Source organism: Apaloderma vittatum, unplaced genomic scaffold (assembly GCF_000703405.1).
Source record: "Apaloderma vittatum isolate BGI_N311 unplaced genomic scaffold, ASM70340v1 scaffold1154, whole genome shotgun sequence".
Lineage (NCBI taxonomy): Eukaryota > Metazoa > Chordata > Aves > Trogoniformes > Trogonidae > Apaloderma > Apaloderma vittatum.
In genome coordinates this window covers 305-14,946 of record NW_009711888.1, presented here as the reverse complement: position 1 = coordinate 14,946, position 14,642 = coordinate 305, and the positions used below count along the sequence as shown (strand labels likewise).

At 37.6% G+C, this 14,642-nt stretch overlaps 1 protein-coding gene across 1 annotated transcript in view; it reads left to right on the top strand.

Annotated features, from left to right (window-relative positions):
- LOC104272700 overlaps positions 1-716 on the top strand; it is a gene marked incomplete at its 3' end in the record, with an annotated part of 4,773 nt that extends 4,057 nt beyond the window's left edge. The window contains exons 4-5 of the mRNA XM_009867768.1: positions 205-345; positions 540-716. Coding sequence (XP_009866070.1) covers positions 205-345; positions 540-716 — 318 coding nt within the window. The remainder of the gene's footprint in view (positions 1-204; positions 346-539) is intronic.
- Between the last annotated feature and the right edge of the window lie 13,926 nt (positions 717-14,642).

Below are 14,642 nucleotides of genomic sequence, written 5' to 3'. Positions count from 1 at the left end.
CCCCTTGCCCCTAATGGGAATCTCCATCCTCCACTGGGAAATCTGCCCCTCTGCAAGGGAGCAGGAGCTGCCCTTGCTCCCACACCCTGTGCCTCTCACCCCACTCCTCTGGCCAGCTGGCTCAACCAGCACAGCTCGCCTGGGCACCTGGCAGGAATCAACCCTTGACTCTTATACCCAGCAACCTCCCTGCCTCTCTTACAGATACCGGATCCTGCTGTCTTCCCCAAAGTGGACAAGGACATCTACAAAAAACGAGCTCCCATGTACAGCATAACAACCAAGAGCAGCCTTGGAGGTGACAAAACAGCCAGGCCAGGGCCGGCAGGCTACTGCTTGGGGAAGGTAAGTCAGTCTGCCTGCCTCCCCTCCTCCTCTGCAGGGGCAGGTGCTGCAAGTGCCCAGGCAGCCACACAGCCACGCATGGCAAAGGCAGGCACAGCAACTTGATGTGCCAGATGGCCTTCACCCAGGATGTGTCTGCTGGAGAACAAGGCACCACAGTCACCTTCTTTTTCTTCTCCTTTTTCCCTTTCCAGGCTCACCAAGCCCCAGGCACGTACTCCTACTTTCGGACTGCGGCACTCCCTCTACAAACTCCCCTAATCTTGGCTGTGCGACCTGCTCCTCACACCTGCCTTTGGAATGTGCGCTTACTGCACCCCGCTGCTCCCTCTTCTAAACCCTCAGAATTTGCTTCTGCTTTCCCGACACCCGTGAGTCCCATGACTTCAGACAATTCCTTGACTTAAGTCTTCCAATTCAGCAAACTCCTTTGGGACTCAGGGAGTCTAGTGACAGGACAAGGGGTAATGGTTTCAAGCAGAAAGAGGGCTGATTTAGATGAGATCTGAGGAAGAAATCCTTTACTGTGAGGGTGGTGAGACACTGGAACAGGTTGCCCAGAGAAACTCTGGAAGCCCCCACCCTGGGAAGTGTTGAAGGCCAGGTTGGATGGGGCTTTGAGCTATCTGGTCTAGTTGAAGATGTCCCCACTCACTGCAGGAGGGTTGATCCGTTCCGTCCCAAAACATTCTGTGAATCTCTCTGTATACTTATGGGTGTCCCTGTATACAGCACTGTTAACTGAGGAAGATTTAACAATACACCTAAAAGCATCTCTATTTGCAGACCTTTATTATCTTAATGGAGATCCTTTGGCAGCTTACTGTAATCTGTTATGCTAAAAGCGTAGTCATTTTGAAACACTGTCTGATAATGTAGCTGCCAGATCAGATTTGTGAATCAGAGATTATTTTCTGAGTTGTTGTGTAGTTCCTCTTTCGGCGGAAGTTTAGCTTCTAGGAGAACGTGTACACTGATGGTGTCATATAAGATAGAGATACATGTGGAAAATTTGCAGCCCGCTGAGTGTCAGGGTTGGATAAGTTCTTAAAGGCAGAAAAATAACAGTCTGAAATTATCTCTAGAGTTCTTTTCCCAAAGTGTTGTCTTTGTTTTGAGGGATTTTAGAAGAAATCATATGTTAGGGCAATGTTAAAAGTGGTGTGCTATAGTAACTGGGTCTCCATTTTTGCCGATGCTCTCCCTCTCACAAAGTAACCTTTGTTAGTTCATCCTAATATTCATTAATGCATTAATTCATTAATAACTGTTCATTTTCTTAGTTCCATGTAGTGATGGAGCAGTAATGAAACCTCATGAATGTTTCACAGTGAAATAAATCTTTCCCCAGTGTTTTAGTCTACTTCTAATCTGGCACTAATTCTGTGACATTTTGATTGTTCAGCTTAGAAAACTGGCTGGGGAGTGCTTCTACTTCTTTCCGCTTTGCACTGTTCACTTACTGTCCCTTGAAAAGCAGTGAAGTGGATAACAGTGTATCATCCTAAAGCATGTCCCAGGACTGAATTAAAATACTTCTAAGGTAATACAGAAGCTGAAAATTACTTCCTTGTCCTGCCTTTTATGCGTAGACTTTGTTTCCCATTCTTTCTGCTATTGCTTCTTCATACTGGACCACTTGCAAATTTTCCATTCTGAGATCACCCTATAGTTTCCCTAAATTAGGAGGGTCTCTTCTTCGGAGTTATGTTAGACCGTCCTGTTCTTGGGTACCTATCTTTATATATGATAAAGCTGTATTTTTCCATACCCTTGTGAGAAATTCTAGTACATCATTACAAATTATTTTTGACAGAGGGGATTTTATTTGTTACTGCTGGATTAAATGTCAGTTTCCCTTGATTTTAATAAATTATGGAACTAGTAGTCTTCTGCCAAGTAAGGAGTTAGTGCCCTTTGTTGAACTGTCTTCTAGTTATCAGTGTACTTGTTTGAACTCTGTGCTCTGTTAAAATATTTCTCTGTGTAAGTTTGAAAATGTGATCCACTCCATGTGTTCTTTTGGGAAATCCTGTTTTGCTTACTTTCTTAGCCCTTGGACTACTGCCACATTGATGGTGATCTTCAGGGGGCTCGTTACCTCTGTGGATGCAATGTGTGCAGTTTGTTTCCATTTCTTCTAGGATACTTTCAGGCTTATGTCCTAATTATATGTTTCAAAGTTTGTGGGAAAACCACAGCATTAATGGTGAAAGGTCTTTAATTGTTCTTGTTTTAGACTTAGGAAAAGACTGTCTGCAGTAAATGAGTAGGTGCCTTTCAAATGAAAACTTTAGGTGATATGACCATCATAAGCCTTAAGATTTTTTTGTCATGATGTTAAGATGTTTTGTCATGATACTTCTAGTGATGCACTGTCATCTGCAGTCTTTCCTATAAGTGCTGCAATTGGAGCTATTAATGGTGAAAGTTGTTGCAAATTATGATTAAAACTGGAAGCTTTTGATCCTATATGATCTGTTTTTATAGTTGTATTTCTGAGTCCTTGGTTTTAATCACCTGTTACTGAACATCTGAATGTGCATTTAAAGCTGTACTGCATTCAGTTACTCAAAAGCAAGTTCTTCACTTCTTTGATTTGTTTAAGGAGGCACATATATAAAATATTACTGAATTTATATGAGACAGTAATTCTCATATGTGTGTGTTTGTGGCAGACAAATACCCATATTTCTCCATCATGTGTTATTTGTGAGTACAGGATTGGTCTATGGGGATCTCTGCAGTGCATTTGACATTTTGAAAGAAGCCCTCAACGTCAACATTTCATTTTTCTCCAGGCTTCTGGGATTTGAAGGTCTCCAGACATTTGTTAGGTGGATTATCACGTGCTCCTGTGTTGAAATCCATTTCCACTGACTTGGATAGACTGGTAGTTTAAAACTCTTTAGTGATTACATCATGATTTTCCTGACTTAGGTGCAGAAGAATTGCGTATCCATGTTAAATTTTAAAGCACTGAGATAATGTATGGATGTACTTACCTCATTTTAACAAAGTTTTGCATGTGAGCTTAATGGAGGATCGTCTTTGCAGATTGACTTGAACTAACCTCATATTTGTGCGCTGTTAGGCACTGGAATCCATTGGCCAGTGGTGGGAGAAAGAGAAGACAAAGCTGGAAAAAACCTGGAGCAAACCCACTTCTCTTCCCATCTGTAGCATCTATCATAGATTCTTTTTGTTTTGTTTTGATTGGGCTCTTAAGCCATTGTAGGAGTTCTCTGAAGCTACCAGAAGAAAAGCCTGAATCTTTAGTGTTAAGGAAATGGAAACTCAGGAGGCATGCCTGTGTCGTTGCTTTTGTTCATATTGACATTAGTATTTTGTAACCAATGGCAACTCCCCAGTATACTTGTTTATGTGTATACATAAAAAAAAACCTTCACAATTTTAGCAGTGTTCCATATGCTTCTAAGAGATAAGATGGTACATTTTTGACACATTGTCTTTATTTGGTTGAAGGTGTATGTGATTCAGATCTCGAGTGGACCACCAAGATCTGATGGTGTGTGTGGCTTTTTTGCGGGGGGGAGGAAGCACGGGGCTCGGGGTTTGATTGGTGTTGGTGTGTGCTTATTTGTGGTTTTGGTTTGGGGTTTTTTCCTGGATATATTGCTGTAGTAAGTTTTCCGTTTGTAACATGATGCTCAGGGGCTATCAGTGTAATGTGTAGTTTGTTTACAGGTGTGTGTTGAATTGCACCTGTCTAGAATGTAGTAGTGCTGCAACTACTTCTAACGCTGACAAAAAAATAGATGTTAGGGCTATTAAGAGAGTCAAGAAGTACTTCATTCACAGTATCTAGCTCTTGGAGTATGTCTACAGTTTACAACTAAGACTGTTTTTATTGTTCTCAGAAACAGATTTCTTCATTTTGTGTTCTCCATTTCACATTCTTCAATTCTGAGACGGGCACTATCAGCCACGGGGTTGATACTGGGGCTTAAAAGTGAGAACTGATAGGCATTTGTGGGTTTTGTCTTTAAGGAAGAAATCACAAAGATGGATTTTGTAGCTTGTTTTATAAACCCCCTTTAATTTGCTTAAATGAGGAGCAAAATTTTCAACACAATATAATTTAAGAATAGGTGGGGATTCTGGAAAGCTGTCTCTGTATTCACTGGACCTCATGAGTCATCCTGTTGCATAGAGCTGCCCCTGTGTGTTTCATTGGGCTATTCTGCCTTGCAGCCTTTAGTTATGCGCCAGGATTTGTCCAAATTTTTGAATTATTTTTGAGCATAGTGGTAAATCTTGTGATGATCTATAATGGGAATTAAACCACTAGTAAAATAAGCTCTTGGGAGCAGGTAATCATCTCTAATTCGTGTCTGTATTAATTGCTGTCGTCCATTATTCTAGAATCTTTATTTGTTTACTTATTCTAAAATGAACATTGGCCCCAGTGAAGAAGCCAGGCAAACTCAAAACTTTCACAGCATGTGAAATATTTGTCAAGGGACTGTATGTATTCAAGTCAATCTAAATAATTTTTGACAATTCTAAAATTGTATTCACTACAAGGAGAGAAAATGGCACTATATAAAATCATAACATCACAGTAGAGTACAAGGAGAGATTATAGTTGTATGGTAAGTCACTTTATTTCTTTGTAAATGAAATTCACTGTACACTATCACTTTCTGAACTGTGTTTTCCACTCAAGTTATTTTGTAAGGATTAAATTAAATTCATTGCAGGGTACATGCTTTCAGAGATTGTAACAGTTCCTATTTGTTTGAAATATACCATGACTTTCTTAGCAGTGAAAGAAAAAGTTCAAAAGACAGTTTTCCACCTCGTTGCTTCTTTTCATAACAGTGCTCATACTTCAACTGCAGGATTTTGCTGAATACAAATGGAAGTGAACCTATGTCAGAGTGGAAATATCAAAATCATAGAGAGGCACTGTGCTTTGCTCTTTTCAAGTTGGGGGTAAATGTTGTACTGCTGTGGTTACTTAGAACTCAGGCTGCATTTAAAGTACTATGAATGTACTTTCTCTACATAAATCTTTTCCAATGCCTGAGGTTTACTTGCTTCTAAAGTAGCAGACTCAAATGGGACAGTCTGTCTGACCTTTCACAGGAAAGTAGGAAGCTTTGACAAGGTGAAAATGTCTAGCTCTCCATTCTTAAAGGTGACCAAATGAAAGCGCTTTGTGTCATCACTGAGTGAAGTAAATACATAGTTGTAGACCATGTAGGGATGCTTATGTAGCAGGGTTCTCCTTCAGAGAGCAATGCCATCTTTTAAACTAAATTTCAGTTTAGTTTGTGGATTCAGAAGCTAGTTTACATTTCTAAACAGCTTAGAATGCCAATATTGTACTAGCTGGGTTGTTGAAGGCACGGGCCTTGAGGAATTTTTCCAGCATTTTGAAAATGTCTGCTCCTGTGTAGAATACAAGAAATTACAGAATGAATCGTCAGTTGTTCCCATCTGGAAGTACAGAGCAGTGCTCAGAAGAGTGATAAGTTGCTGAAGTTGACTCAAAAGCACTTTAATCTTAGTTTCTAGAAATACTGTGCTCCATTAGAACTCTCTTAAAGTGGGGTCTCAGCTCTGCTCTACAGAGACAGAATCCTGTTGAATCCTGAGTTGAATCCTGATAGTTTTTGTTGGCTGCTTTACCTTTCAAATATCAATATATTTCTGTGACTGGTTATAAAAGCCTCTGAATTGTGCTCTTCAGTGCTTTATTTTTGTGTTATGTGCTGGGTGCATAAAATTGGTTGCATTTGTCAGTTGTTTAAGGCATTTGCCACCTGGTTTGAGGGTTGTGTTGGTAGTGTAGCAGTTAAATCTTCCTCAGTTTTCTCCTTTCCTCTTTTAATTTCCCTCCTTCCCTATAAATATATTGAAACTTAGAACTAAAAATCTCTTAATATGTTATATGGCACAGCCATGTCTTGGTCTCATAGTCTGTTTTTCTTCTATGTATCCCTCACCATACATTAGATATTCTGAAAAGGCATTGCACCTGTCTATGTCTTGGGAAAATTCTAGTTTCAGGATTAGCCTCTTTTTCCTCATATATAAGACAATTTTGAAGTTGGATTTAAAAATTCCACCCAAACTGAACCGATTATATTCTTCAGGTGATCTGTTAATTCTCTTGGGGCAAATCTAGCCACCGTACATAGCAGTCTGTGTAACACCTTACGTAGAAAACAATGTGTGACCATGGCCTAAGCCTTTCAGGCTGGTTTGGCTATAGGAGGGCTGGAAAGAAGTCATTGAGCTCATTTCCATATCAGACTGTTGCCTCAGATTCCCTTGCCAGTGCAGCTCAGCATTAATGATTTCTTGTCACACCATGAAATGTTTTCTTGGCCTCCTTCTGCATTCAGCTACATCTGTAAATAATTCGCATTGTAATTTCTCTGAAGACCTCAGCCACATTTTATCATCTTAATGGTCAAGCACTGAATGACTATCACTTAATATATTTTGTAGTTATTTCAGGTATAGTTTTAATTCACATATATAGCCACGATATGCTAAATACCTGCTGCTATAAAATAAAAGACACCTTAAAGTCCATGATGAGATTAGAACTCCTTTTTCTGAGATTCCTAGTCTGTATGAGGAGCTTGTGAATTTTTTCCTAAATAGCATTGTATGTATCCAAAGGTTAGTTTTATCAGCCTTCTCTATGCACCCAGATTCTGTATTTTTACATGGAATTTCTTACCATTGCAGTTAGAGAAATCACAAAATGTTTTACATCACAGTAAAACATAAATATTTTTCTTAAGTAATTATACAGGTAATTGCAATATTAAAAACCTCTTCTTCTCAAACCGAGCAATTCAATGTTACTTTACAATAGTCAGGAGCATTTAGTCCTTCTTAGTTTTTGTTCTAACATGGTTTTAGCTTTTAAATATAGAGTGGTTTTAGTTTCATGGTTATTTATTTTTCCTAATATATAATTAAACAAAATATATGTGATGTTTATTCTCTTTAAGCAGTGCTACACATTTTTTATTCTAGTGGAAGAAGGATTATTATTTTATTTTCCTTAGACCAACATTTTTTACACCCTGATGTAACTTTGTAAGGCTCATCTATTTTTTCTTTGAAAAACATCTTTTAATCTAACATCAGGAAGCTCAGAGCAGCCTCTGAGCTCTTGAAAAGCATGACTTTATATTTACAAACGCATTTTTTTAAGAAGCCTTTTCTTTATGAAGGGAACAAAAGGAAAAATGAATTGGAGAAAGAAAATTCTCCAAACTTGTAAATGTTGTGCATGGAAGCCTTCTGATATATTTTCCTTTTTGTTGATTAGCAATGCGTTCACCACAGTAAGAATAAAATGACTATTCTTCATCAGAAAGGTTATTTTTGATTCTTTGGTGGCGTATTCATAGCTGATTACATGAAATGACAGAATAAAGAGCACAATTTCCCTCCCATATAGAGCTTTGTTATTTTTTTCTAACAAGATTAATGACAGATATGCTATCAGTTAAGTAATTAAAGTTTCTTTCAGAGTGGTGTAGAAGCAAAGCAAAACTACAAGCATCTAAGAAAGATAATTCCATACTTAATTTGGAAAAAAAACTACATCAGTGAATGGCTTCCAATCAGATGATAATAAAACAACCCAACAGAATTAAGTTGTTGACACACTTTTTCTGAAGTACGTTTTTACTGATTTTTCTTACTAGATTAGGCTAATCAAGCAGAAAGAAAATGTATGCTTCATTTATGTGCAAGGTAATGCACAATATGTGCACCATTTCTAATAAATATAAAATATGACTAGTTAAGCTTAGAAGACAATACATTTCAGCTATGAACACTGTATTCTGCATGAAACCTTTCTGATAAACTACTAAATCTCTGCTCTTCAGGTCTTTATAATGGAGTTGCAGATTCCGTTCAAAAGATCTTTATTTTCTACCTATGTCAGAGGTAAATAAAAAAAATATTTAGAAAATCCAATTTTCATTTGATCATGTGATTTTATCTAATCAACTTCTAAAACATTAAACTCGATTGGATTTGTCTACTTTATCAAATATTTTATTTTGAAAATATTAGTAGTTTAATGTGTATATTTTGAAAAAGAGATGAGCCAGGAAATCAGAATACTTTGGGATTTAAGATCTTGTGTCAAGAATGTGAGTTTTTTTGATTTGTTTTGTTTTTAATCCAGTGCTATCTTTCTATGTAGAAGCCTTCACTTTGAAGGCCTGATTATGAAATACTGAGCAATTCTGCACATTTATGGCCACTATGAACTTCTTTTCAGATTAGTGACAGATGTCTAGTTACTTCAGAGGAGCTGCAAAGGGAATCCAGGAAGGATCTTATATGGAAAATTAAGTGTCTTCAAGAGCAGGTCATATGAAGAAGTGTGTGTAGGATTAGTCTAAGACAGTGGACAGAAGACAGCTTTGTGTATGTCTCCTAGTCTTTCTAGCTGATTTGAGCTTTGTCTATTAAAGAAATCTTTCCTGCATAGAATTTTCTTTTCTGCATATAAAAATTGGGAATGCATAGATTTGGGGACAAAGGGAGAATTTTTAAGGATTTTTTTTTTGATTGACTCCTTAGGAATAAGCCTGGAAACATCTGTGTCAAAGCTCTAATGTACATAGTATCCTTCCACATTTTCAGCATTTATCTAGATTTTTCATTGTTCTATCAGATAATACACAGTCTCTTAAGTTCCCATGCAGAGACAATCAACGAGCAAATAAATACACAAACTGTTATCTTGGGTCATTCATTATCTTCATTAATGAGCTCCTGAATGGGAAATTGCAGTAGAAAACCCCCTCATAGTTTTGTCTCTATTGACATTCCCTGTTATTCACTCATTCTGGAATTCTTCCCACATATGCCACTTGAATACCTCTAATCCACTTCTGTTGGAATCTTGAAGTATACATTACTTTTAAAATTGTGAGTTTGCTTTATGGGTTTTCTCAAATCCCAGCTTCTCAAAATCTAGCTTTTTAACTTTTTTTCAAACATACAGGCTATGTGGGCTGATAGAGGTTATACTAATACAGATTGGAAGTCGGATCTTTCCTGCTACTTCCCCCCTTCTGAAGTCCAGTTTCGTTTTGGCCTTGTATATCCACAGCCTGTCACTGGTTTCTGGATTGTTCTTCTATGCACCTTCTATTGTAAAAAATAAGTTTTCTCCCCATCTGATCTTGAGCTGGTCATAAATTTTATGAACAATTAAAATACTGTTTTTTCACCTTATTTTATTTCTCTGTTGTTACTTATTTAACTTCGTGTCACTTGAAATAACTCTGATTAGTTTTTCTAGGTTAAAAATGCTGTGCCAAAGAAAATACTGTATTTATTTGTGTGTCCTATGCTAATCAGCATATTCAGCATAGAAGCCTTTGCCTTGAAAGTTTTGTACTGCTACAGGTAGGTAGGATGATGGCTGTGGGTATGTGGCTTTCCCATTCTGATTTCCATCTTTGCTTACACTAATGGTGAAAGCATTTCAAAGTCAGTGCTAGAAATTACATCAAAATGCATTTGCATTGTCAGATCAAATAAGGAGTTCATTAAGTGTGCAGCTCTTCTTCCTGTAATCAAATGGCTACTGCAGCAAGACTCGATACTGTCTGTAGTCTGAGAAAAGAAAGATGATGTTATTTGTGAGGAATTTAAATGAGATCAAAGCTAAGAAACACGGAACAAAGGAAGTATCTAAGTCATTTTTTATTTGCCTTTGATAAAAATAACATTGAGGTTATTGAATGCATTAAAAAGAAAAGTTACTAACATACGTTTCTATATTGTATTGAAAGGATGAGAATTAATGAATGACGGAGAAGAATATTTACGTCCTGTAAGATCAGGAAGATGTTTGTTATGTGGCATTAGAAGAAGTCTGAAAAGCTTTAATTTCATAAAATAAAACTTGAAGTTTTTTAGGGAGTTCTTTTTCACGTTTAAAGCTTTTTTTCCTTATATTATCATACTGTTTCTGATTTCACTATACAGAAAAATAATGCATACACATATTCCTTGTAATTGATAAGGAGTATTTAGAACCCAGCAGGAAACTCTATTTGTTTAAAATGATTAGACTGGCCTTTTGCAATATGATTTCAAAGTTACTAAATAAATTCACAGGAGAAAATGTCTATCAGTATTGCAAAGACATTGCTATAAAAGTCTTATTATTTTATTCATGTGGAATATAGTAAGATCAATAGAAGAAAGATTTTATCAACTTCAGAAAATCATTACCATCTTTTTTTTTTAATTGTGATTGATTTCAGGGGCTAGATGAGTTCATGTGACATTGCCACAGACAGTTTCCTGGAATCTGTTTCCATTTCAGATTCTAGTACCTGTGTTAATGTAGATCATCTTAAAAAAAAATCCAGTATGTAGAGGAAAATTTTCAAGTGATTTATTTTGATTTTGATAAGTTGTTTCAGAAATCATTTATATTCATTGTCACAATAATCTTATCTCTTTAGTCTGCATATGTCTTTCTTTTGGTTCCCCCCTACACTTTCTGTGCTTTTTTTATCCTGTTGCCCCCTTTTCATGCTCATACCTTTGCCTGCTAAAGTACAGTAACCTCTACTAACTTATCCATCTAAGGAAGCTGGTAAATAAAGTTCACAGTGTGTTATCATGATATAATTTAACTCTTTCATATATTAAGTACTTTAGCTTTTGTTATAAGATTTACATTTAGTCCTTTATCTCTTCTCCTGCCTGTCCCCTGAGCATTCTCCAACCTATCAACATATTCACTGAATTCTGGACTCTAGAATATGAGCATGTCTAACTAGGGGATATTCCAGTGTCTAATATTAATATAACAGGACTTCTGTACCCTTGCTTCATGTTTGTCTGCTAGATGTATCTAGGGGTCTTCAGTGTAACTCTCAGATTGTGAAATACGACTTTTGGGGAGACAGTAGTTTGAGGAGATAATCCTCATGATTATTTCACGAGAGGTTCTCCTTCCTCTCTACTCTGCACTGGTGAGGCCACATCTGGAATATTGTGTCCAGTTCTGGGCCCCTCAGTTTAAGAAGGATAAGGAACTGCTGGAGAGAGTCCAGCGTAGAGCAACCAAGATGCTGAAGAGAGTGGAGCATCTCCCTTATAAGGAAAGGCTGAGGGAGCTGGTCCTCTTCAGTCTGGAGAAGAGGAGACTAAGGGGTGACCTAATTAATGTTTATAAATATGTAAGGGGTGAGTGTCACGAGGACGGAGCAAGGCTCTTCTTGGTGACAACCGATGGTAGGACGAGAGGTAGTGGGTTTAAACTGGAACACAAGAGGTTCCACCTAAATTTGAGAAGAAACTTCTTCTCGGTAAGGGTAACAGAACACTGGAACAGGCTGCCCAGGGAGGTGGTGGAGTCTCCTTCTCTGGAGACATTCAAAACCCGCCTGGATGCCTTCCTGTGTAACATCGTCTAGGTGTTCCTGCTCCGGCGGGAGGATTGGACTAGATGATCTTTCGAGGTCCCTTCCAGTCCCTAACATTCTGTGATTCTGTGATAAGCACGATTCAGTTCTTTTTAATTGTCTAGTTTTAATGAATATCTGTAATAAAGAGCATATTGTTGTCTTGTGTCTATTTGGTCTAGATCCTCGTCATCTTGATGTTTGATGTGAGATAATAGTCTATTGAAAACAACAATTTATTTTTTTTGCTCTTTCTCACTTCACTGTTTCAGATTTATGCTAAGAAGGTCATTCCATCTGCTCCTGCCTATTACCTAACCTGTTACCATTGTTTTAGTGAAAAGAAACTTTGCTGAAGTGTTGGTTTATTTTGTGTCACTTTTGTGCCCTGTTTCTTTTGAAGTCTTGGCATTGTACTATGAGACTGTTTATTTGTTGACCTTTCTTATCCTTTCCTTTTATTATTGGCTTGCTCCCATGGTCTTGCAGCTGTGCAGCATGCCATCCCACTGGGATTTCTTGTCTGGTAGCTTTCTGTTCTCTTAATTTTTGTTCTTGGTCACCATTTAATTTCTTTCTTCAATATGAGTTTTCAGAAGTTATGAGGTTCTTTACTGTTTGGTCATTCTGATATTCAGTATCAGCACTTGTCCTACAAATGATAAAGCTAGTTCTGGTAAACCACTGCTTACAAAGGAATTCCTCTCTGGAATGAAGCAGAAAAGAAAATATTACCCATCAGGTACAGCTAGAAACCACTATTGCAGTGTCTGTCTTAACGGTGCTGATCCACTGAAATGTATGTGGAGGTTTTACAGATTTTCCTATTATTTATATGCATGTTCAGGCTCTAGCTTGAGACACCTAACAGTTGCATTTGGAGTATTTTAGCCAAATGTGTCTTTTGGTAGGCTTTACAAACTTCAGAGGGAGTAAAAAAATAATGTGCATCTCATTCTGCTCCTCAAATTAACTATATTTACACCTAAACCCATCAGACATGACCTGTTAGACTTTATCTAATTCACCAGAATTATTAATAATAAAGTTTTATTGTTTGCCTTGCTGTCCAAATACTTAAAAAAATCATATGGGTAATGCAGACAAAATTTGTAATAAATTAGATGGTAAATTACTTTGTGATGCAAATATCCATTCAAGGATTTTTTTTTTTTTGACCACATTTAAACTAGAGGGACTAGTAATATGTTTAGAACTAAAAACTGTATAATGCTATATAATACATATAAAGATAATATAAGATTATCTTAAGATTTGCCGCCATCATAAGAAAGATATACTTGAAAATCAAAGCATATAGTTTGTAGGTCTTTCTACAATCTGTATTTTTTTAATGTGATGTGTCACCTACTCATAGTATTAGATCTATGCCCAATTTAATATTACAGGGAATTTGGAAGTGTTGAAAATGTTGTTTGCAGTGCTTATGATTAGGCTTATGCATGTAAGTCTCCTTGGGATTTGTATCTTTATCTTTGCAGGTTCTTCCATTCAGAGATTAAAATGGAGACTTCTAATGAAGAGACAGTCATTCTGGTAAAAGTATTCTGCAGAGTTGTAACTTCCTTTTTGAAATGTTCACGCGTTGTGAGGCAGGGAGCTCTGTGGTCATCCAGTGTCACTAAGGAGAGTCAAAATCTAAAGTTAATACAGAATTACTTTCTGGATATACAGACTAGAGCATTCCTTCTTCAGAAGTCATGAGCTGAAACAGGAAGGAACAATATTCCCTTGGAAAATTACTATACTACATTGTAAAGATTATATTATAACATTGGAGCAATATATTACCCTATTGTTCTTTTACAGTTATGTGCATATATTTTTAAAAATTCTTTGTGATTTGGAATCATTATCAGAATGTACATTCATCCTGAAAATGCAAAAAATAATGGTAGGTTTAAATAGATATGCCAGTAAAGATCCAAACTCATCCTTGAGTGGGATGGAACAGGGAAGGTGTAGCAGAGCAAATACTTATATTGCTTAAAACCTGCAAGGAAAAGACGTAGTAGTGAGGTGTTGGCAGGTAAAATAGAAAAGTGAGAAGGAATTATGTCAAGATACTGTCACAGAGCAGTAAAAGTGTGAAGAAAATGTGAACACTGATTCTACTTTCCTTTTAAAAGCCCCATTCAGAGATTATTTTTTTTTTTTAATAGAACCTTACTTTCGAAGTAAACACTTTTAATAGAATTAAATGGTTATCAAGTGCAGAATTCTGGAATGAAGATGGCACTGTCTTAAACATCTCAATTTTAAATTCTAGTCGTCATGTTTAATATAATGAGCAAGAACATACCATTAACTTTTCTTAACATATCATAGAACTCATAGAAATAGTAGAACTCCTTTGGTTGGAAGAGAGCTTCGAGATCATTGAGTCCAACCTCTGGCCCCATAGATTTATGTACATCAGTGTGGAGCAGCAGGTCACTGACTATCTCCTCCTGGATTATGGCTGGAACGGACCTTGAAAGCTCAACCCGATCACCCCCACACCAGAGGCAAGGCCATCTTTCACCAAACCAGCTGGCCAGGCCTTGAACCCTTCCTTCAAAGGAGGGGGCATCCAGAACCTGCCCCAGGCTCTCACCACCCTCATGACCACAGGCAGCTCCCTTGGCCGCCCTCGTGTGCCCCAGCACCCTGCACCGTCCCAAAGGGCCACGGCTGGGCCCACAGCCCCGGCACCAGTGTCCTTCCTGGGCTGGGGAGACCGGGAGGGGACAGAGGGCTCCAGGCGCAGTCCCCAAAGTACCAAATAAAAGAGAGGCAAATGCATCTGCACTAACTGTCTCGGTCCAGTGATTGGTTTTATTTAAAGTG